General features: G+C 40.9%; 1 protein-coding gene across 1 annotated transcript in view; it reads left to right on the top strand.

Moving 5' to 3' along the window:
* Window positions 1–3,075: 3,075 nt before the first annotated feature.
* Cdh17 (cadherin 17) overlaps window positions 3,076–25,669 on the top strand; it is a 51,875-nt gene continuing 29,281 nt past the window's right edge. Inside the window, exons 1-5 of the mRNA XM_048358949.1 lie at window positions 3,076–3,298; window positions 13,285–13,355; window positions 16,881–16,979; window positions 22,918–23,052; window positions 24,542–24,680. Coding sequence (XP_048214906.1) covers window positions 13,308–13,355; window positions 16,881–16,979; window positions 22,918–23,052; window positions 24,542–24,680 — 421 coding nt within the window. The 5' untranslated portion in view covers window positions 3,076–3,298; window positions 13,285–13,307. The remainder of the gene's footprint in view (window positions 3,299–13,284; window positions 13,356–16,880; window positions 16,980–22,917; window positions 23,053–24,541; window positions 24,681–25,669) is intronic.

The following is a 25,669-nucleotide window of genomic DNA, read 5'->3' on the forward strand; positions in this document are numbered from 1 at the left end:
GGCCCTGAACTAAGAGTTAAACTATACCTGGAACAAACAACTGCAAACTGGGGAGACTACTGTCAAAGGAGATAATGGGGAAAAGGACTTCATTAACTTGAAATTACTTTTGTTGAATTTTTTTTTTTCAGGAAAAGCAGAAGGTAGCTATCAGCTAAAATCTTAAAATCATGCTAAATGTAGTTCAAATATTTCTTCCTTCGAACTAGTGACTCATTTTATTATCTTAGTTTTAAATTCATCAATGAATCCACTGGAGTGATTTGGTTTAAAATATTTCCAAAATACAAACAAAACCAACAACAATAAAACAGCCACAAATCAACAAAACTCCTAAATGAACCCAGAAATAGGTATGAGAACTATATAAAACTAGAAGCTATTTTGTTTTAATTGATCAGAAAACCAATCCTGTCCAATAATTAGGGGTGGGCCAAGAACGATAGCTTTTTCCTATAATCCTAGCTCCTTGGAAGACAGAGATCTAGACTATCAGAGTTCTATAGTAGACTAGGCAAAAAGTTAGACTTAATTTCCACAAACAAGTCAGATGTGGAACTCACATGTATGATCTCAGCTATACAGAAGGTATTGTAAGGAGGCCCATGGTCAGAGGCTGGGACCAGAAAAAAGCATAAGACTTTATCTGAAAAATAACCTAAAGCATAAAGGGCTGCTGGCTTGGTTCAAATGGTAGAGTGCTAGCCTAGCAAGTGTAAGGCCTTGAGTTCAAACAGGAGTACCTCAAAATTAAAAACAAAACCCATAATCAGGGAAGATTCTTCAGTCTAAAGCGTTAGGGAACAAAAAACATAACAGACTGGTATAAAATCATTTGCTTGTGAAGCTGCTCATCAGCCTTGGGTGGGCCTGTAGGTGAATTTGCCCGTGCTCAATTATTGCATGAAATAACTGAAAGTTCAGTACTAAGATGTATTTTGCTACAAACCAAGGGGACACAAGTTGTTTTTATTTCCTTGCCATCAGTAAGTTAACAAGAGAAAGACAGATAGTAATTAAAAATATCATTGTACACTTCTGTTAGATGAGCCTTATGTGTTGATCAGCTCATGACCAAAGGTTCTCAAAACACAGGAAGTAGAACACATTGTGAACTCATATTCAAATGTAAGTCCTGATTTTTCTGTCACAGGCTGAGCAACTTGGGCAAGATTCAGTACCTCTGTTCCTCTATAGTCTATCCATAAACTGGAGCCTACTTCATAGATATATAAAAGTTAACTGAGAAAAGAAATTAATTCATATACCCATTTGTCATAAAATACTCAGTGTTGCTAAAAATAAGAACTTGTTTACCAAAAAGAACTTGTTGAAAAACAAGAAATTATTATACATAAAGGCACTTTTATTTAAAAAACACACAACAAAACAGAAAGCCTTGTGGCCTTAAAAATTTTTTTTTTTTTTGGTCAGTTGTGAGGCTTGAACTCAGGGTCTGGGCACTGTTCCTGAGCTCTTTTTGCTCAAGGCTAGCACTCTACCACTGAGCAACAGCACCACTTTCAGTTTTCTGGTGGTTAATTGGAGATAAGAGTCTCATAGACTTTCCTGCCAAGGCTGACTTTGAACAGTGATCCTCAGATCTCAGCCTCTTGAGTAGCTGGGATTGTAGGTGTGAACCACCAGCGCCCAGCCTTAAAATAATTATATATATACATATGTATACATATATATGTATATATATTACTAAAAAGCTTCCAAAGAAGAAACAAACCTTTTTCAATGTGATGCCATGATGCCAGAGGATACTCATTCTGGAAAGTGAAGCACATTGCCAGTGGAAACCATACTATTGGGGAGGTCCTGCCAGCCAGTAATGGAAGGGCAGAGGTGGTCAGAATTTGGGAAATACTGTCCTGGCTCACTTGATTCCCTGAACGTAGTGATGCTAGATGTGTGAGAGAGGAGCAGGGGCTCTTCCTGGACCCTACTTCCACTCCAGAAGCTGTTCAACCCTGTGCAGTGAGATGCTTTGACTTTTAGAGTCCCCAAGAGAAACAAGCTCTCCTTGCTGCAGTCACGTAGAAGCCCTCAAGCCAAAGACTTAGCTTGTGCTTTAGAGAGAGTTGACTACTGACTGTTTCATGAAGACCTGGAGAAAGGTCTTTGAACAGCTTTTCATGAGAGCTGGGAAGGAAAGAACAACCTTGCGAGGAGGCCAAGACCTCTACTTGGCCTGCGCTAGAAGCTCACAGCCAACTCCAGAAGGTTCTACAAATGGTTAAAATGTGACACAAGTATTTCTGAAATGACCTAAATTTTCATCTTGAATGTTGATTCCCAGGCAATGAAGGTATGAGAATCTCACTAGACACTATGTTGGAAATGAACTTTTTCCTTGGGAGAAGGGGAGTTCCTGGGGTGAGGGGGGACAGAAGTGGGAGAAAACAAAGGAAGGGGTAACTCTGTTAAAAAAGAAATGTACTCATCACTTCACTTATGCAACTGTAACCCCTCTGTACATCACCTTTATAATAAAAATTTTAAAAAGTAAAGTATAAGAATCAGCGATCTATCTAAAAGAGGGCTTTACTTAAGAAGTCTGGGCTATTAGCTTTTATGCATTAATTTGAAACCTCTTTTTTAATTGAAAAAATGAAGAACTTGCTTATAAGTAAGTCTGTTTGCAGACAGTGGGGGGCAAGGCTCAGTTTGTGTTTGGAGAAGATTTACTATTGGTAATTTCATGGGAGACTTTGTATTCCAGAAGCAGGGGCAGCCATGCATCCAATCTCACCTTCTGAGTCATTTATGACATCCCCTGTGGCTGCTTCCCAATGGATAGATGCCATCTCAGCTCACACACGGAGCCCCACGTGTTTCTCACTTAGAATCCTCACAAATAGTTATTGGCTTAGTGCTCCCTGTGGACATTAGACTAAGTGTTGGGGTGGGGGTGGGGGTGGGGGATATATCACAGAGCTAAAGATTGTGAATACCCAACAATCTTTTCCACTCTTCTTCCTTTTATATTTGTTCCTCCACACTAAAAATTCAGTGATTGAGTCTTGCGATATATTAAACATGAGTGGAACTTCTTTGGAACAAACTTATTTCTTTCCTGGACTGAATGTAATGATACCTTTTATGATACTCTGCTTCTCACAGATCTATAAAAAAAATGTTCATGGTTAATGATTGATGAAAGGTGGAGGGAGAGGCTGGTAGGTAGGCCGCTTGGGGCACAGGGTGTGTTCCCTACCAGTCCCCAGCAGTTGTCTCCACAGCCGAATGGAAGCAAAGAACGTTTAACCACCACTTTCCTACGTATAGAAAGGTAAGTGTGGACCTATCTTCACTATATAGAAAAAACTGTATTTCATCAAGAATGAAAATGAGTTGAGGGGTACTTAAGCAGTTGTTGGATGGGCACATTATGTATTTCTTTAGGTGGCCTGTGGAGCTTTTGCTGGGAAAAGACATTTGTCCCCTGGTGTGATAAGTTTTGTTTGTGGAGCACAGTTGCTTTCTCTTGGGGTTCCTTTTCATTGGTCCACATCTTAGACATTCATTGGATGAAATAACTTTGGTTGAATCAAGATTGATAGTGGAATTAAATGAAAGATTGGGTTCCCTGATGTTGAAACAAGGATTAGATTCCTTCTTTGTGATCAACATATAAAGCTGACTGGTCTTCACAAATGCTCTGCGGTTCTTAGAATTGCTACTTGAATCTTATTTTTGTGAAGTACACCATCTCTTGGATGTGAGCTTTAGACAGCTGAACTCCTTGTCTGCTTTTCAGACAAAATTCTTTTTGGATCCTTAGGACTTTCTAGGACACCATGGGGAGGAGTGCACCAAAGAGAAAAGAGCCTCCTTCCACCCATTTTAGTGCCAGTCCTGGGCCAGGGCCTGGGCACCATAGCTGAGCTTTTTTGTTCAAAGCTAGTGCTCTATCACTTGATCCACAGCTCCACTTGCTCTACCACTTGATCCACAGCTCCACTTCTGGCTTTTTGGTGTTTAATTGTAGATAAGACTCTCACAGACTTTACTGCCTGGCCTGGCGTCAAACCACAGTTCTCTGATGTTAGCCTCCTGAGTAACTAGGATGAAAGGCCCTCAATGCTCGACTAAAAGGCCTTTCAAAGAAAATTCTGGAGTATGAATTAAAGACAGAGAGCCAGGCGTGCCTTCATCATTGGGAGAGAGAAGCCAGCTTTCGGTGCTGCATTTGGCCTACCTGAGGATGAGCTATCTGCTGAGTTTATCCTGAGATGTTGAGTCATGTGTTCCTTATTGGAGCCTTCCAAGTTCCAATCCTGTCCTCTGTCTTGTTTGTTGCTTCATTATAGATGACTTTATAGGGACAGACACCCTCTGCCGTGATGCTTCAAAAACTAAATTAGCAAGCAAGGCATTGTTGGAAAGCAGAAGAAAATACATATTTAGATAATATGGGCAGTGGATGACATTCTGCTCTTACCAGGAAGCAAAATGTCATTTCCTGGGGGGAGAATTTGTAGTGCATTGTGGGCCATGTAGTGGATGATTCGGTCAGATGGGTTGGGCCCATTTCATAATTACCAGCCTGAGGGCCCTGAACAGAATACTTAAGCTCTCGGAACCTTAATGTTTTTAATCTTTAAAACAGAAATGACCTGCCTAACTGGGTGATTGTGACAAGCAAGGATTAGAGCTTATTACATTGCTTTGCATATGGTAGACATTCCACGAATGTTAGCTATCTTCTCCAAGAGAAAGTTCAAGTGGCTCAAGAGAAACTATGAAGTTACTATTCATTTTGTAGGGAAAAAGAAAGGAAAAACAAAACAAAACAACTTTTTATTTTATTTTTCAAAGATAGGGTCTTGCTATGTCACTTAGGGTGACCTCAAACTTGTGTTGCCTGGGTTAGATTCAAACTCTCAATGCTCTTTTCTGAGCCTCACAAGTGCTGACTACAGGTATGCATACAAGTGTGTGCCACCACATACTTGTAAAAATATCTCCATTGCACAAAAGAGGAGGGGGCAGGATCAACAATATAAAAAGAGAATGATAAAACTATTTTATTCTGATAAATGGTCACAACCCAATAATTAAAAGCCCCTCAAATGGTTCCCACGGGTCTTCAGGAGCAGTGTGGGTGTGGCATCCTTTGAAACTAAGATGTTGTTTAAGGTGCGGGTTTTATTTCTTTATTTCTGGAAAGGGCCTCTCTGTTCTTCCCTGTCAGGGAGGTTATACTGAGAAAGGAAGCTGGTGATATCTTTTCTCTGAGGTGGTGATATCTTTCCTCTGAAGGCTCACAAGTCAGCACTTATTTAGGTGCTAGTTTATCTGGGTAGAAATTATGTAGATTCGTTGGTGGGCATACAATTATATTCCTTCAGAAATCTTCTCAGGTGGGATTGAATCTAGAATGGGGTTGGTTGTTGTGTGGCCTAGTCATGTTAAATAGCTACCTACCTACTTGTTGGTTGTGAAAACAAACAAATATTTATTTCCATACAAGAAACATAACTTAGTAAAAGCAGACTTTAAAAATGATTTATTTTTCCACTTATGATCATGTAACAAGCTAAACTGTACTTGGTGATTATGTATGTGGGACAAAGAAAACTGAATTTCTTTTAAAATATTCTCTGAGGCTGACATTTTGAATGATCTCATCCCTGACACTTAGGGTCAATAGTTTTTTTCACATATTTTAAGACCTCAGCACTTGGAGTTCTCAAGTAAAGAGAATTAGAACTACAGACTTGTGCTTTGAAAGAATGTTTAGATTAACTATGGGCACACCTTCTTCCCATGGAAGCAGTCTACCCAGAGGCTTAGCCATTCTCTGCAGCCAGATGTCCTTTCCTCAACCTCTCAGAGTTTAGCATCCTGCTAAGCCTAATGTAGACCTACATAGGTCTATTGTGTTTAAATGACTAGGCTCCCCAAAGTGCTTAACTTAGCAAATGCTCAATAAATGCAAGCTGTTTTTTGTTTTTTAACTTTCATTGAACAATGAATTCATGATGAGATTCCATAGTGGTATGGTACTCTTTATTAGGGAGAATGAAATTAAGTTAATTTTCCTTACTCCTCTGCCAGTCATGAGTTCTGATTGAATTATAGAAATCTGAAAGTTAACCTGCTATATTTGAGCAGGACACTAGTTTTGCCATTACAATTCTTGCCTCAGAGTCCTTTTGTGAATGAGTGAGTATGGCAGCAAGTGGGGTCTGTTTTTAATTCTTCAACATCTAATTTAGACATACCTGAATGGAATCTAATTTAGGAGAATGGAATCTAATTTAGACATACCTGAACGGAATCTAATTTAGGAGGATGGAATCTAATTTAAATTTACCTGAACCTGAATGTGTGATCTCATTGTCTTGACAAAGTACTGGTCTGTACACTTTATAGTCCATGAAGAAGTGTAGAATGCGTGAAGGAACATTCTGTGAAAATAATGAAGCCGTCTTTTATGAGAAAGGGTGATTCCTTTTCTTTCATTAGTCCAGACGTGGAGTTCTGCTAGAAATGAAGAAAAGAAAGTTTTGGCTCTTGTCTTCCTCCCTGATGTTCTAAGAGGAGTTTGCCCATGAAGCCGTGAGAGGAGCCCCCTCAAGGATAGCTAATCTAGTATCTGGGGGTCAGCTTTTAGCTTAGGCTGGCATACTTTGTGTGAATGATGGCCTTTTTAGCACAGTTGTCCCCTTTCTTGCTCAGTTTGGGAAGAGCTTCGGGTAACAAAAGCTAACCCAAATGAGCCTTGACATTTCTGAAAGTACTCCTTGGAATTCATTCTTTATTGGAAAGAATAATACTTATGCTAGTCATTTCTATTGTAATTGATCATATAAATTTAAGACAGGTTGTTATTTAGAGGAGCCAACTCTCCTCCCATGAGCCCATCTACCCCATCATGAAAACAAATAATCACCACTGAGTTTGCATGAGTAAATCCAGACTTTTATATCCAGAGTGATAATTCAGTAAGAGAAGAAGAATGCTTATGTGTGAGTTGGGGTGGAGCTTCCTCCTCCCTCCCTTTCTATTTCCCCTTTTCCCTCCTTTCCTCTTCCTGGACCGGAGCTACAACATACAGCCACTGCTCCCTCCTCAGGTGGAGTTGGCAGGCTGAAGGGTGAGGCAGCAGTCTTGATGTGATGCCTCAGTGCTTGTTTCCAGTTTAGAAAAGTCGCTTTAATTGGGTCCTTAATTTGTCAAAAGTGCAAAGTGGTCAGCTCTCCTGTGGTTTCTCTAAATCTTCAGTGACGTAATTGGTGGCAGTGATTTGTGAGCCAGACCAAAAGACAAGAGTGAGTGATCTGGACCTGACTTCATGAACAATGGTCTGAGCCAGCTTTTAATCTGATCTTTATTCAGATCCGGCTTCACTTTATGATTTATGCTGTACTTAGCAATATATTATGTGGATGCAAAATAAATGACATACAGAATATGTGGCAATGTTCGGGCCCAGTGGTATTATAAATTCTAGTCACATCTTTTCCTGTTCATATCACCCTATGATTTTGGAAAACAAAATTTGTAATTCTGTCCTCCTGCATCTTCTTTGCTCTTAGGAACTGCATGACTCAATATTGGTATTGGGTGAACTATTTTAATTTTAAATCTTCTCCTGTTGTTTCTTCTTTTTCCTTCTCCATCCCTCCTTTCCTCCTCTCCTCTTCCTTCAACAAATCAAAGCAACATGATAAGAGATGACACACTTAAAACGCTGTCCAGCATTTAACTTTCTATAGGTGCCTGGGGTGGGGGTGGGAAACCAGTGTTGGTTGAATTATTTGTGGGTTTAGAGACCCGAAACTAGACATTTCTATCTTTATTCAAATAAATGTAGAAATGACACTAGTGTCTAAACATATCTAAAAGCCCCTTAGAAGCATTGGTGGCCAGCAGGAGACTCAATCAAGCTCCGAGTGGCCGAGTGGAGGCCATGGGCACTAGGTCAAACCCCCTTTGAGGCTGCCCAAGTCCTGGCATGGCAGTTCCTTACCCAGTTGAAGCCAGGGTTGTTTGGTGTCTTAGTTTCCTAGGGATGCCATAATGAACCATCAGAGAATCAGTGGCTTAATTGACAGAAATCTATCATGTCACAGTGCAAGAGTTGGAAGTCCAAGGTCAAGGTGAGCAGGCTCAGCTCCTTCTGTGAGCCAGCCACGGAAGGATCTGCTCCTCTCTCCTTGCCTTGCAGATGGCCATGTTCATGTCACATGGTGTTCTCTTGGTGTCTGAGTCTGCTCCAAAAGGACAGCAGACATTTTGGATCAGGGCCAACTCTTTTACATTCATCACCTCTGTAAAGACTAGAGCAGGTGGCCTTCTGAGGGACTTGGGACTCTTATATATGACACTGGGAGGGGAAATACAATTCATCTCATGACTTTTTTGCTTGATTAAAAAGAAAAATACAAGACTCCTTAGGTGAAGTTCAGTGGGGAAATGAAGAAGGAGGGAGTGACACAGTACTATATTGGCTGTAAGAACAAAACCTTCTAAGCTGATGCCGCCTTTCTTCTGGGTGGTAGGAGGCATGTGGTAGGGGGATGAGAGAAAGTTATGATGTTAAAAACAAAAACAATGGCTCAAGTTGGTAGAGTGCTAGCCTTGAGCAAAAAGAAGCCAGGGACAGTGTTTAGGCCCTGAGTTCAAGCCCCAGGACTGGCAAAGATAAAAAACCACAACAATATTTGGAAAGATAGAATATTTGGAAAGGTGGAGTGGATGAGGTGAGATTGGGTATTTCATTATCAGGATGCTCATGCTTTCAGAGCTAGACTAGATGATTGAGAGCTTAGGCATGGAAATTAGCTAGCAGTGTGACCTTGGGCAAATCTCTTAACTTTTTTGACTTTCATCTTTTGATTAAAAAATTAAAATGTAGATGCTAATAATATCTGCTTCATGATATTGTTCTGAGAATGTAAGATACTTCATACAAAAGTCTCAGCATGGTGTGTTTTCAGTAAATGTGAGCGGTCTTTGTGTTGTGATCCTGGCTGGATACAACTTCAGGATACGTAGGGATTTCCATAATTTCTGGGTGATGAGAATTGAACAAAGGAAGCTCCTGCATAGCACGGGACCAGTGCTCACAACTCTGCCTCCATAAACCAAGGCTCATGGTTAATAGATAAGTACTGGTGGCAATGTCTGCTAGGTGAGGTCCATACACATTTTTAGGGGATCTAGGTTTTTAAAAAACCGACCCCCACTGCTAAGGGTATGTTTGGCCATAAGATAGTGGCCATAGGAACAGATGGAATTAGTCCTTGCATCTGAGGGAGACCCTGGCAAATAGCAGAAATTCCAAGCAGATGGTTGGGCCAGTTTTGTCAGATAATTCAGATAAAAAAATGTCACTGAATTATCTAAATTATCTGGGTGTTCTATGCAAACCCTTTCCAAGTAGTGTTTGTGAGGAGACTTCCCCTGTGAATGACTTGGTAGTTTTAGGTTTTTCAGGCATACACAAAAGTTTCCTGTCAGCATCCTCCTGACCCCAGGTCTGATACTCATGAATGAACCATGTCCTTGAAAAGAGGAAGTAAAAGCAAGACTTGTTGGAGAGAACGAAGTCCTCTCTGGACATAGTCCCAGCCTTAATGTAGTTTGCTCTGAGTCATTCAGAAAAGGCTCTGCCTTGCCTCTCATTTGGCCTTGAGGAAGTTGCTGTGCTGTGGAGGCTTTTGCTTGAAAATTCTTAATAGTGGGCAGCAGGAAGCTGACTTCCTGTAGGGCAAGGCTTGCAGTTCTGACGAAGCATACTTATGTTGTCAAATGAATTTTTATTTGACAAACACTGCTCCAAGCATGAAGTCATCGAATCCGGTAACTCTTAATAGTGGGAGCCATCATCGTCTCCGCCTCATGGAAGAGTAAATGGAAGCAATGGAGGAATGAGCAACCACACTAATCAATCTAGCTTGAGTCTATGGCTTGAAATAAATCGTGGCACCCCATGCCTGGGAGTGAAAAAGAATGACTTCTCTTTCCCACTGGAAACTCTTCCTGTGAGTGGCAAGACTAAATGTAAATGACAAAGTAAAGTTTAAGCATATTTCCATTAAAACATCCCAGACAGTGGCCTGCCTGAGCATCTGACTAAAATAAGGCATTCATTTTTGTTGATATTGACTTTTCTATTCTTCAACTTGTATTTTTTTGCAAGATTAAATGTGCCAAAAAATCATTTCAAAGAAAATGATACATTTCAACCATTTCTCAACTATTACTAAGCAAAGATCTGGTAATGTATTTAAAAGGAAAAACACTCTTTGTCATCAACAATAAAAAATGCATTACTATGCTTTGCATCAAAATAAGACTTTATAGTTCAAATTCATTTCTTTTATATTAATAATTGGTTTTTAAAAATACGTGGGTGAGGGCTTTGGAGAAGAACAGGTTTCTGGCTGTTTATTAATAAAGTAGGAGTTAGATTTTAGCTCTCTGATGGCAAATCAGGAACTCCTTATTTGGTTCTTCTGGTTCTTAGCAGATGTCTGACACTTGTGAGAAGCTTGAGTCAATGATTTTATTTTTGTTTTGTTGAAATGGGTAAGTTGGATCAACCTAATGAGACAGGAGGAAAAGAAGCAGAGGTGTGGAAGGATGGTCTTAATGCAACTTCGCTAAACAAATAACCATTGTCCATTTTCTCTGGGCCAGGCCTGTGCCAGGTGGGGAGGGCAGCCAGTGCCATGGCTCAGACCCAGGAGAGCTGGGCCAAAGTGCACAAAGGAAGGCAGCAGGTCTGTGTGTGGGGAGGGTGTGGCAGATAAGACAGAGAGCTAGGAACACATGTGAAAGATGGCAAATGCAGAGGAGACTGAAGAGAAAGATCCCCAAATGTGTCATTTTATCTTCTGTGTTTTTATTTTGATTTAGCAAATGTCCATAGCTGATCATGTGTATTTTGGTAATGTTAAAAGACACTATTAGCTAGTTAGACTTTTTTTTGGCCAGTCCTAGGCCGTGAACTCAGGGCCTGAGCACTGTCCCTGGCTTCTTTTTTGCTCAAGGCTAGCACTCTGCCACTTGAGCCACATCGCCACTTCTGGCCATTTTTTGTATATGCGGTACTGAGGAATCGAACCCAGGGACTCATGTATAGGAGGCAAGCACTCTTGCCACTAGGCCATATTCACAGCCCCTAGCTAGTTAGACTTTAAGGATTCCAATTTACACACACACACACACACACACACACACACACACACACACACACATCTCCTGTATGCCTAGACTTACTCCTAGGATATCTATGGATACCAAAATCCATGGATGCTCAAGGCTCTTCTGTAAAATGGTGTAATATTTGCACGTAGCTGACACACATCCTATCATTTTAGATTCTTAAATACCTAATTCACTGCAAATGCCAGGTATAAAGTTGTGATACCGTATTCTTTAGGGAATAATGACAAGGAAAACGTCTCTACATAGTCAAACCATACATAACTCTCCTCCCTGCATACTTTTGAACCATGTGGGGTGGAGGGCTGGCTAGATCTCATCTTGCAGTTTTCTAGAACCTGGGATTATGTATTACTTGTGTCTGTGTGCTTCCAAACCAGATAATCAGTCTCCAGCAGTGAAAAAAACATTGTGTTTAATAAGTTTATACTAAAACGATGTTTAGACGTGCCTACCAAAGTAAATTCCATTGCAAAAGATAATTTTCAAACAGTCAAGGGATTTATGAATCTTACAGTTCCAGAAGGATTTTAGTCCTAGCTTTTCCTTAAAATAGCTGTGGAAATTTGGAGTAAAAATGTAAATTTACATGGCATGTAAAATATATACATACATCATATATGTATATATATATAGCGTGAAATATATATGTGTATATACACTTACAAATATATATATATATATATATATATTACGTTGCTATATCTCTGTCAACATTTCTGACCATGTAGTTAGCATACCATACAGGGCCTGGTAGAAAGTGCTGACAGAGGTTTTGAGTTTGGAATGGACAGAGCTTGTGGAAAGCCTGACGATGTTACTGCTTAGCTAGGTGACTTTAGGAAACTTACATCGGTTCTCCATTTTCTCATCTATGAAACTGGCATATCAATTCTTTATAAGAATGTACGTCATATTGATTAGTGAGCTGCTGCTAGGTGTTTTCTATGTGAGGAAACTGAGGCACAGCGTGGAGGAGTGGCTCATGCATGGCCAGGGCAATCTGGGCTATGCGGCAGCACGTGTGCAGTCTTCTGCACTGTGCTTAGCCCAGTCTATGAGCCTTCCTGTTTGATGCTGCTTGTTTCCTTCTTTACCTCCCAGGGGATTTGAGAGACTAATGTGGGACTCTCACCCATTTAAAGTTCAAATATCACCTATCCAAAATGTAAGGCATTTAAAATTTTGAGAATCTAAATGTTTAGAGGGATTGAACATTTAATAACCTTTCCCCATACCAATTATATTAATGATAAACGTTAAATGTGGACTTCCAGAAACTAAAGAAAAGAGGAAATAAACAAGGGCCACTTACCATCCCTCAATGTAACAATAATGTTTGAAATTCAGTGACATGAATAAAGTTTTAATTATTATTTTATTACAATATTTTTATTTAATATTTTGTTACAAATTATTATTTATTACAATTAGCAGCAATGTGGAAATTTATCTCAGCACATCATGACAAGTCTCAGGATGAGAGCTACAATTTCTCTGCAGTATGAAGACAAAGTGGACAGACTTTGGGTGTTTATTTGATCTGTATATTCCATGTGTTACATGGGTTAACAATATTTAGGAGACCACAGAGACAGTTGGTGAGGCTTGTGAATTGCAGGATCATGAACATTCTTTGGTTCTTTCTGATTGAGGGATCTCACACATTTGTAGCTTTGAGCTGGAATCACTAAAATTATTTCATATAGCTATCCTGGCATTTGACAAAACATATATTCCTCAACCATATAAAAAAGTAAAAACTATAAACTCAACCAAAAATAATTTTTTAGAAAATCCAAGAGTGAAAATTATACTCTTTGCCTGTTATAGAAAACTCTTAAGTGAAGGCCTAGAGTGAAGCAATGAAAGGAATGAAATTACAGACAGTTCATTTGGAGATATTGACTTGTACAAATGATGGGGGATCAGGAAGCTTCTGGAAGACTGGCTATGCCATGCAGAGGCAAGCTGGTCTGTAGAGCTCCATTTATCTATGTTTGGGACTGGATGTCAGGTAGCAGTTCTTCCTAATTGGAAAGACCTTGTTTCAAAGGCTGATAAATGATCACCCCATCTCTGGTCTCTTCACAGGCATTTGAACAGAGAATAGCAAGATGACTGGAGCCTGTCTTCGCTCTCTGTGTCTTCTTATGCTGTGTTTGGTAAGAGCAAGGGTGTGCTTCTTTACTTCTTCATTGGGATATTTCCCCATAACAGGGAAAGAACTTTTGCACAGAATGGGCACTGTATTTTGATTGATATTTTCAGTGAAATGGCTACAAATCACCTGTGTATCCTTCAGCTGAAGGAATAATTTATCCTCATTTCTCCAAAGCAGACACTGTATAATGGACAAAGTTTAATTTTATTTTGCAGTAATAATAGTAGAAGCTAGGCCTTTCACAACTAGGCAGATGCTCCATTACTGAGCTACTTTTCCCAACCCCATGGACAAATCAATTCTTTACATATAAAAGAACAGGAACAAAGCTGGGTGCTGCTGACTCATGCCTGTGATCCTAGCTACTCTGGAGGCTGAGATCTGAGGTTCCAACTGCCTGGTTCTAAGCCAGCCCTAATAGGAAAGTCTATGAGACTCTTATATTCAATTAACCACTAGAAAACTGGAAGCAGAGCTGTGGCTCAAAGTGGTAGAACAGTAGCCTTGAGCAAAAAGAGCTCAGGAACAGTGCCCAGACCTTGAGTTTAGGCCCCATGACCAAAAAAAGTAGGAACGTTATAAAGTATGTATATATTTGTCTATATTCCTTGATTTTGACTGTTTTTTTTTTTGGTACTGGGGATCGAACCCAGGACATTGCACTTGCTAAGCAAGTGCTTTGCCACTGAGCTACATCCCAGCCCTAATTTTGACTGTTTTTAAACTTTGAAGACTTACCATCAAGACATCAAGAAATCATCTTCTGTGTTTTAGACCCTTTTCTACTTTGCACTTTTCTTCTTACCATTCGGAATTTTGTTGAATGTTATCTTTTGCCATTTGTTGAGTTCACCCTATTGTCTGGTAGGCTCTGAAGCTTGATGGGAACTAGACAGTTTTAGCACTTGACCTTGGCTAGGTAGAGGGGAGTTAGTTTTGTTTTACTCTTGAGGCTCCTGAGGTTCACAAAGGTTGTCAAAATTTTGTTGTATTATGAAGTGAGATTATGGAGCTGTATTTTCTTTCCTTAATTTCTATATCCTCAGAGCTCAAGTATTGCTTCATTTCTTCTAGTATTAAAAGAATCCTACATGAAATCTCAAGTGCCAGAAAGCACTGTAGTGCCCATTCAATTCCAAGTATTTACAATGTGACAGATATAAAACCAGATTTGTCAGGTTATCAGTGTCTTTCTCTGGCTAAAAGGAGGACTACAGTTCAAACTTTATGAACAATGGGACTTTTATGGCTTGAGAGCTCAAAAAATGTCCCCATTTTTGTACAAGTATGTTGTCAAACATCCATTTTGACCCTTCTCTTCTTTCTATCCTTTCAAGTGTTCTTTTTTACTTACATTATTGTAGGATGGTGTAGAGTCAGATCCAGTTTAAAGTTGTCACTGTTCTTTACCTATCATATGAACTCAAGTGAGATATATTAAACTTTGAAGCCCAGTTTTCTTCTATTTGAGAAGGATCTAATATAGTACTTGAGTTATGGGATGTTTGAATTAAATAAGACAATGCACTTTCTCAGATCAGTGACAAGCACAGCCTAAACATTGAATAAGAATTATTATTTTTTTGGCCAGGTGCCAGTGGCTCATGCCTGTAATCCTAGCTACTCAGGAGGCTGAGATCTGAGGATCAGTATTTTAAGCCAACCAGGGAAGAAAAGTCTGTGAGTCTCTTAGCTCCAATTAATCACCAAAACCCTGGAAGGTGGCTCAAGTGGAGGAAAGCTAGTCTTGAGCAACAAAGCTCAGGAATAACACCCAGGCCTTGAGTTCAAGTCTCAGGCCTGGTGCGCGCGCGCGCGCGCACACGCACACACACACACACACACACACACACACACACAGAATTAGGTCTTAGCCAGGTGCTGGTGGCTCTCATTTCTAATTGTAGTCTGAGATCAAGAGGATTATAATGCAAAGAGACTCATCAGAAAAGTTGGTGAGTCTCCATCTCCAAAATAACCAGCAAAAAGCTGGGCTGGAAGTGTAGCTAAAGTAGTAGAGTACCAGATGAGCAAATGCAAGGCCATAAGTTGAACCACAGTACTAGTGAAAATATTTGTTTTTAATTTAAAAAATATCTATCAGTATAATATCATTTTAAAATTTCAGTATCTATATCCACATGAACCCTGACCTCCATGAAGGAGGAACAGCTTCTTATTCACCTCTATAGCCTTAGCGCCTAGCAAGTTCCAAGAACAGGTTAGAAACAGAATACACAATTGCAGAGTTATATTAGGAAGTGATGATGAGACTTAAGAGAGTGAGAAGATTCTTATCTAATACTTGGTGACTAGTGGCTCACTCCTTTCTTGTCTGAGAAAGAGACATGGATTTCTCCTCCTGGATGAGATGAGTCTTTTTGCCAGGCGATCCCACATTATTCCTCCAGGCTCTGTTGGTGTGGCTTGGTGACTCACTGTGTGCGTTTGCATGTTGAAATCTATATAGCCCCAATAGCCATATTAGTAAGCTGGAGGAGAGATTCATTGCCTGATATAGGATGCAACTTTGAACTCTAGAACTGAGACATACTGTACCCCTCCTTTCCTGTGGTGAGTTAGCTTGTCCTTATAGGAAAAGCAGAGCTTTGTTCAGAAGTCCTTTTGGCCTTGGTAGTTTCCACCTGCTGGGTGGACCCAGGGTTGAGGGAGGTAGTTTGCTGATGAGCAGTAACTCCACAGAAAATACTATTCCCATCTTGGATCAAACAAGCTGCAACCTGGGCATCTGTCTCACATTCCCAGGGAGTGGCAATGGAATTGGACAAGATGTAGAAAAGAAGTAGAAGGCAGGAAGAGTTCCCCAAGAAGGCACACAGAAAGGAGGAGATGGATAGAAGTCTGGAAAATTCATTGTGTGACCTAAGAATACTTTTAGTCAAGTCAAACCAACATTTAGAATCTATCCTACCATAGTGACATTGGCCAACAATGAGAATTTGAACAATGACCAATGCTGGTGGGGATGTGGGAGAAAAGCAACCCTAGTATACTGTTGGTGGGTATGTAAACTAGTACAACCACTCTGGGAGGCTGTTTGGAGATTTCTAAAAACAAACAAACAAAAACCAAACCCATAGATCTTCCCTAGGATACGATAAAGACGCTTGCACATCATGTTCATTGCTGCATTATTGACTATTGCCAAATAACTCAGTTGCCCTACAACAGTGGATCAAGAAAATGAGGGTACATATATACAAAATAATTTGACCTATCCATTAGAAAGAATCATATCATTTGTAGGGAAATACATGGACCTATTAAGTGAGGTAAACCAGGCTCAGGGACAAGCCACACATGTTTTATGTCATATGTGGAAACTAGATTCAAAATGCAACTATTAACTACAATATATCCAGGGCTCAATGCATTTACACACAAACAAGCTGACTAAAGGAGGCTATACATAGGGGTTTTATATATTGCTTCAAACCCTTAAGAAAATCAGCAGGTGACACCCCCATGTATGACCAATGCTAATTCTCTCCTTCTTTGTTAACAGACAACTGGATATGGTCAAGATGGGAAGTTTAGTGGACCTCTGAAGCCCATGACATTTTCTATATTTGAAGGCCAAGAACCAAGTCAAATCATATTCCAGGTAAAGGTTACCCTTGATGGCTATTGGTTTGATTTCTCTTGCTCTCCCAATGGACTTCGGCTCCTTTCTCTACTGTACAGCAAGAAGGAAAATAGAAATGATGGCAAGCCTCATTCTCTAGAATGATTTCAGAAATGAAGTAAAACAGATGGGTGGCCATCGTGGCAAATGAGTTGGACCTGACATCCTCACTTGGTCTTCTTCAATCATGAGGCGAGTGCCTCCATCCCTCCCACAGGACTCTACCTCTCCCCTGGGGTAGAAAGGGTGCTGATCCCTAGAGAGGCTCTGGTCCTCTGTCTCCATTTCAAGCATTTGAAGGTGGGCCATCTCTGTGTGGATGGCCTGCCTTTTCCTCACCACCTCCTCTGTGCCCAGGACAGAGCCCTTGTCTCTATGTGTTGGCGAAAGCATGCTGGTGATGTTAATTTTTCTGTCACTGTGAAAAAAAATGCCTGAAAAAAAACAAACCAACTTAAAGGAGGAAAGCCTTATTTTAGTTCACGATTTTTCAGGGGTTTCAGTCCATGGTCACTGGGCTGGGGGGTAAGGCAGAGCACTCATGGTAGTAGGTTGTAGTGGAAGAAAGTTGATCAGCTCATGGTGGCCCCAAAGCCCAAAAGGGACTAAAAGGGTCTGGAGATAAGATACATTTCTGAAAGCCCCGCTCCCAGTGCTTACTTCCTGAACTAGGCCCCACCTCCTATACCCATTCTGCTATAAGCTTTTCAAGAGGCCCATCCATTGATAAAGTCAGCATTCTCATGATCTGGTCACCTGTCAATAGCACTGCCAGTTGGGAACCAAACCTTCAACGATGAATCTTTTGTGGGTACACTTCCTATCCAAACCATACCACTGGGAGGTGGTCATCTCACTGAGTTAGACTGCTGTGAAAAGCATCTGGCTGAAGGGTGTGCTCTAGGTGGAGTAAAGGACTTTAGCTACCAAGGGCATTGGAATAATTCCAGAAATGTATTGGAGAAGGAGAAAAACATACAACTGCATTTACTAGACTAGTTTCCCTCCAGAAACTCCTTGGCTTTGGAGTGGTTGGAGGACCTTCGAGGAGCCTCTGGGGTTGATAATGGCTCCCACAGCCTGCTACACCATCATCACTCCATTCACGGGACAACACACAGAGGGCTTGCTGAAACATCTTCTAAGGCACAGGAATCAATTTGATGAGGAAGGAAGGCGAGTGCAGCAAAGACCCTGCAGGGACAGCAGCCTTGTGCTATGAGGGGAAAGGGCATGAACAGAGGACTGAGAACAGCTGACATGGCTGGGGAGAAGAGGGTAGGAGGAAGCTGCAGTGACAGGAAGGCCTTGCCTATTGAAGCTCTGAGATTTTATCCCCAAAGAAATGGACTAGACTTAAATTTCCCTTCAGAAAAGACCCTCGCTGGGATGTGGCCAAAAGGGAATCCTACTTCATTGTTGGTGGGAATTTAAACTGGTTCAGCCACTCTGGAAGGTGGTATGGAGATTCCTCAGAAGGCTAAGCATATAGCAGCCCCACTTTTGGGCATCTACCCAAAAGACCACAAACAAGAACACACTAAAGCCACCAGCACAACAATGTTCATCACAGCACAATTTGTCATAGCTAGAACATGGAACCAACCCATATGCCCCTCAGTAGACAAATGGATCAGGAAAATGTGATACATATACACAATGGAATTTTATGCCTTTATCAGAAAGAATGATATTGCCTCATTTGTAAGGAAATGGAAGGACTTGGAAAAAATTATACTAAGTGAAGTGAGCCAGACCCAAAGAAACATGGACTCTGTGGTCTCCCTCATAGGGAATAATTAGCACAAGTTTAGGCTAGTCACAGCAGAGGATCACAAGAGCCCAATAGCTAAACACTTATGAACACCAAAGATGATGCTAAGTGAAATGAACTCCATGTATGGAAACGACTGTTATATCACTGTTGTAATTACTTTCAACATGCGATGTGAAACTGTAGCTTCTATTATTGATGATCTTCTTGTATCCTCTTCCTGTGGTTGTACTTGCACTATCTCTGTATCTTATCTGAGTACATTGGAAACCGTGTATACAGGTATTAGAACTAGGAAACTGAAAGGGAATACCAAAATAGAGAGACACAGGGTAAAAAGACAAATGATTACAAAAGCAATACTTGCAAAACTGTTTAGTGTAAATCTACTGAACAACTCATGGGGGGAGAGGGAAAGGGAAAGGGGGAGGGGGGAATGAGGGAGGAGGTAACAAACAGTACAAGAAATGTATCTAATGCCTAATGTATGAAACTGTAACCACTCTGTATATCAGTTTGACAATAAAAATTGGTATTGAGATATACCTATAGGAGGTCATTAGGTCATGAGGGCAGAGAACTCAGGAATAGGATTTAGAATCCCTGTGAAGAAGGACTGATGGGCTTGTTCGTCCCTGCTGCCATTTGAAGACATGTCAAAGGTGTCATCTACGAGGACAGATTCATCTGTCTCTTGGTACAAATTGCCTGGCTCCTTGCTCTTAGACTGTCCTGCCTTCAGAACTGTGAACAATATAAATCTATTGTTTGTAACTTGTGTAGAATGTTTTGTTACAGCATTTCAAATGAACTAAAATAGGAAAAGAGGAAGAGGTAGACAGGAGGGAGGTTATCCATGTGGATTTGACTGGTTTCTGAGTAAGTACAGGAAGAGGAGGGCAGGATAACTCTTAGGTCTTTGGTTTGCTTGATTGGTGATGTGAGTGCCTGTGTGTACTAGTGAGGAAAGCAAAGGATTGTAGGTAAGACAGCTAGAGGAAGAGTCATATGAGAAAGTGACCATTTCAACCTGGAGAGAAACTATGGAGGCTTCCTCGGTAATATTCAAGTGCTTGAATGTGACAGCTCTAAGTGCTTCCAAGATCCATTCCACTGTACACAGATGCAATCTCCAGCTACCTTTGTAGACATCCAGAGCTAGAAACTGTTGATAAGTTCATCTCACTATGGGTGAAGATAGCAGCCAGACGAAAAATGATTCTTTGGGCTATTCCATTTCTGTTTTGTGCTTTTTTTTTCATTGGTGTTACTGGGGCTTGAATTCAGAGCCTCATGCTTGATAGGCCAGTGCTCTACAAGTTGAGCTACATGTAATGTTTAATTATGGTCTGTGTAAGTTTGGGTCTCTTTGAGTTTAACTTTTTTTTGGAATTCATTCATCTTTTGGGATATGTAGATAACTGTTTTCTTCAAATTTGGGACATTTTTAGTCATTCTGTCTTCAAATAATTCTTTTTCCCTCCATATCTCTATCTCCTGAGTATCTGGGATTATAGGAGTGAGACTCTATATCCAGATGATTGAGAAACTTTTTCTCCATTTTTTAAAATTTACAATTATTATATCTTCTTTTTTCTTCTTTATTGTCAAAGTGATGTACAGAGAGGTTACAGTTTTATATGTTAGGCATTGGATACATTTTTTTTTTTTTTGCCAGTCCTGAGCCTTGGACTCAGGGCCTGAGCACTGTCCCTGGCTTCTTTTTGCTCAAGGCTAGCACTCTGCCACTTGAGCCACAGTGCCACTTCTGGCCATTTTCTTTTTTTAATTTTATTAATTTAATTTATTTATTAATTGAACACAATTTTTTTTGACAAGGTGTTGTGCAAAAAGGGTACAGTTATATAGTAGGGCAGTGTGTACATTTCTTGTGATATCTTACGCCCTGTTTTTCTATCCCTTCTCTAGGTCAGGTAGACATATATACAATATACAATGTATCAAGAACATATACAGTAGCCACGTGGCCACGCCCAAGAAAGTTCACCAAGAAAGCCTAGGGCTTTAAATGTAATGTCGATATTAGACCATATGTCGACAGTAGTCTTATATGAACGTACATACATAGCTTTTGAGCTATTGTATTCCCCTGAGAGGTCAATTTTTGACCTTTATATGTTGAGTAATTGTTTGGTTTTAGTTACATACTGTTAGGTCGCTGCCCCAATCCTGTGGGGAATACTATTTGACAAGCAGTTTTTGGTTTCACAGACTTGTTCTCTACTGTCTCTCTGTCTCCCTTTGTTAACAGTCATATGTCAGGGCGATCATTCCCCTTTGTTTTCTGTGTTCTAGGCTTGTCTCGCTCAACATTATTTGTTCGAGTTCTGACCATTTCCCTGTGAATAACAATATTTCACCATTCCTAATCGCTATGTAGTATTCCATTGTGTATAAGTACCATATTTTTTGGATCCATTCGTCTGTGGAGGGGCATCTGGGTTGTTTCCATATTTTGGCTATTGTGAATTGTGCCGCGATAAACATGGAAGTACAAATGTCTTTTTGATATCTTGGGGTTTGCTGTTTAGGATAGATGCCTAGGAGTGGTATGGCTGGGTCATAGGGTAGGTCTATATTGATCTTTTTGAGAAACCTCCATACTGTTCCCCAAAGTGGTTGTACTAATTTGCACTCCCACCAACAATGGAGAAGGGTTCCTCTTTCCCCGCACCCCCGCCAGCATTTGTTGTTGCCTGAGTTCAGAGTATAGGCCATTCTAACTGGGGTGAGGTGGTATCTCAGGGTTGTTTTTATTTGCATTTCCTTTACTACCAGGGATGTTGAACATTTCCTCATGTGTTTCTTTGCCATTTTTATATCTTCTCTTGTGAAGTCTCTCTTTAGCTCCTTTGCCCATTTCCTGATTGGTTTATTGGGCTTGGAGGGGCTTAGTTTTTTGAGTTCTCTGTAGATGACAGATATCAGGCCTTTGTCTGTTGCTGGGCTGGTAAACATCCTTTCCCATATCGTTGGCTGTCTTTCTATTTTGGTGGCTATGCCCTTAGCTGTGCAGAAACTTTTTAATTTGTAGTAGTCCCATTTGTCGAGTCTTTCCCCTATTTGTTGTGACTTCTGGCCATTTTCTGTATATGTGGTGCTGGGGAATCGAACCGAGGGCTTCGTGTATATGAGGCAAGCACTCTTGCCACTAGGCCATATCCCCAGCCCCTGGATACATTTCTTGTACTGTTTGTTACCTCCTCCCTCATTCCCCCCTCTCCCCTTCCCCTTTCCCTCTTCCCCCATGAGTTGTTCAGTTGGTTTACACCAAACAGTTTTGCAAGTATTGCTTTTGTAGTCGTTTATATTTTTATCCTGTGTCTCTCAATTGAGAAACTTTTATATCTTCTTATTTTAATGGAAATGCTCTGGCTTTGTTCTCTTAAAAGCGATCCCATGAATAGTGGTTAATAGCTTTTTATATTTGAAAAGGGAATTGAGATTATTATATAGAAAGTATTAGGTTGAGGCCACATTTTTAAACTGTTTTTCTTGATTTTAACGTGTCTCAATCTTTGTCATAATATTTAAAAGTACTTACAGGATAGTTTTTCATTCTAGTAATAAAGTTATTCTTCTAATGTTTCAGAGTACTATTATAGCTTTCAGATATTCCATGAAAAATATTCTTTAAGCCTGCATTAATGTCTTTTGTCAATGTATTAAATGATATAATAACATTGTTTCTTATTCCCTCCCCCCCGCCTTTTTTTGTATCGGTCCTGGGTTTGAATTTAGGCCTGAGCACTATCCCTGAGCTTTTGTGCTCCAGGCCAACTGAGCTCCAATTTCCAGCTTTTCTAGTATTTTCCTGGAGATGAGAGAATTTCGGGCTTTCCTGCTGGCTTCAAATGGTGACGCTCAGATCTCAGTAGTTAGGATTACAGATGTGAGGTGCCTATGGCCAGTATGATGCAATAATTCTTAAAGAACAAGTATTTTGAGTGTTATATAATTAATACATAAGCAAAGTTTCGGGACATATCAATTACTTAAATGAGCTAAAATTTTCGTTTTAAATGATTCTATACATAAAAATAGCCTGGAGTGGGTAGCTTTCTACAAATTCCATAGCCTTGTTGTTCCTGACAGCCGCATCTATCTTTTGCTTTTTTCCAGTTTAAAGCCAATCCTCCTGCCGTGACCTTTGAACTTACGGGAGAGACCGATGACATATTTAAGATACAACCAGATGGACTGCTGTATTACACGAGAGCCCTGGACAGAGAGACAAGAGCTACGCACCATCTTCAGGTAAACTGAGTCCTCCCACCTCTGTGGTGCCCTTGATCCTATAGCTTCATTGGCACCTTCATCCCCTGCCTGCCATTACAGCTGTCCAGACATTCATGACACACTTTGTTATCCTCACATGACCCATGTGCCTGTGTGTGTGTTCGTGTGTGTGTGTGTGTTCGTGTGTGTGTGTGTGTGCATGCACGTGTGTGCATGCGCCAGTCCTGAGGCTTGAACTAGGCTTCATGTCATTGCTTAGTTTTGTTTTTGCTTAAAGCTCTACCACCCTGAGCCACATGTCCACTTCTGGTTTTTTTCTAGTTAACTGGTGATAGAGACTTGGGGGGATTTTCCTGCCCTGGCTGGCTTTGAATCCCAGGCCTCAGATCTCAGCTTCCTGAGTAGCTAGGATTACAGGTATGAGCCATAGCCGCTCAGCACTCAACGATCATTTTTAACAACTACAGATGGGCAAGACAGAGGTGCCCCTTTCCTTTTCCTTTTTTCTTTCTTTTTAAAATTTTTATTTTTGAGGTACTGGGGTTTGAATTCAAGGCTTGTGGATTTCTACACTGGCACTCTTAACACTGGGCTAATCCATTGGATTTTTTTTTTACAAAAAAAATTGTTGAGATAGTGTTTTACTTCCAGCCCAGGCATATACGTGGGCCTACCCACCTAAGTTAGGCTTCCTAGTAGTTAGGATAGTTAGATGCAGAGCTGTGTACAGCTGCTTCTGCCTCTTCCTTGAGAAGGGGTCTTGCAACTCTTTTTCTTCTGCCCAGGCTGGCCTTGAACCTCAGTCCTACCAGTTACAATCTCCTGTATAGCTCTTAGTCATTGGCATCCAGCCCTTCTTTAGGCATTTTGACCATAGTAAGTGAAATTTACATGGCTGAGGCCTGGGATGGCCTTCAGACACTGAGCTGAAACCTCTCTGGTGTTTCTCTGCTGTGTCACTAGGCATTTGCTGGCGGACGTAGTGTGGAATCCATATCCAAAACCAGGGCTCTGATGAAGTTCTTTAGGCCTCAGCTAGAGTAGAAGGAGCCGATAGTGAGAGGCCCACTAAAGACCCTTTGCCTATCTCTTCACCCTGGGTTTCAGAGTTGTTATCTGAATATCCAGGAAAGGCAGAGAACTAGCTGTGTGAGGAGCAGGCCCACAGCTTCCTATCAGGCCCCTTCTGCCATTGGCTCCCCAGGGAGACCACCGAACACCTGGCTTTTCCATAGCTTTATGCATCAGCTTGCTCTGGGGCCTGGACTCCAGTCACTCAGAACAGAAACATGCCCAGTGTCCATCCAGCACCCTCTGCTGCTAGCCAGGCTGAGCTGATTGGACCCCTACTTTGGCAGCCTTCAGTTTGGGCTTTGTGGGCTCTTTATTTCCCATAGTCACCAGGCCATTGCATTGGTTCTTTTAGTTCTAATTCCCTTCATGTGAGCCTTGGGCTGTGATTGGAAGTCCAATCTCACCAAGGTGATTTTCTTTTCCTCAACATCAGCTTGCTGCCCTGAATGCTCAGGGAGCCATAGTGGAGGGCCCAGTCCCCATCATCATAGAAGTGAAGGACATCAATGACAACCGACCCACATTTCTTCAGGAGAAGTATGAAGGCTCAGTAAGGCAGAACTCGCGGCCAGGTAACAGGCAGCTGACTGGAGATATTTGTGGAAAATGGGAATAAGGTGGAGGGGGAGATTTGTATGGCTAATAGCTGTGGTTATCACTCATTAAGAATTTATCATCTTATCTAAATTTCACAATGATCTTCTGGGAGTTACTCTTATTATTATTATTAAATTTATTTTTGGTGCTGTCCTGGGGCTTGAACTCAGGGAGGGCCTAGACACTGTCTGAAAGTTCTTCTGCTCAAAGCTAGTGAGCCAAAATGCCACTTCTGGCTTCTTTTGGTGGTTAATTGGAGATAAGAGTCTCACATACTTTTTTCTGCCTAGCCTGGCCTCAAACCATGATCCTCAGATCTCAGCCTCCTTAGTAGCTAGGATTACAGGCATGAATCACAAGTGCCTGACTGGGAATTGCTTTATTATCCAAAGTTTAGGTAAAGGTTTTTCATCTTTGGCACTATTGACATCTTGGCCCTGATTTAATAAGCAGTTTTTGTTGTTGCTGTTGTTTTGTTTTGGGCTGTCCTATGAACTGTAGGATGTTCAGCAGCTTCTCCTCTGGGGTAGGAACATTCCCTACCTCATAAGTTGTGACCATAAAAATGTCTCTAGTATGTCATGTATACTATAGGGTGGAATAGGAGGCAAAAATCACTGTACTACAGTGAACTTTAACATGTCTCAGAGCTCAAGAATGCCCTAGGACAGTCTGGAAAGATGAGCTTACTCTTTCATTTTTTTGCAAGAGCCTATTATAAACTCTGGTTCCCAGTTCTTTTCCCTTGTCCATCGACTTGTCCCTTCTTTATGCTTCTGTGACCTTTTATCCTTTATTTCTGCAAAGCCTTTCACGGAGACAGAGAGGGTGCAGCAGGATCCCAGAGGAGGCACTGCATCATAGCAGTGCACCAAGCACCAAAGAATGTTAGACTTCAAAAATTTCGTATTCTCAGCCATTTCCACGGACTCACAATTGACAAATCCTTAACCTGACCCAAGCT

This window comes from Perognathus longimembris, chromosome 12 (assembly GCF_023159225.1).
Source record: "Perognathus longimembris pacificus isolate PPM17 chromosome 12, ASM2315922v1, whole genome shotgun sequence".
NCBI classification, from domain to species: domain Eukaryota; kingdom Metazoa; phylum Chordata; class Mammalia; order Rodentia; family Heteromyidae; genus Perognathus; species Perognathus longimembris.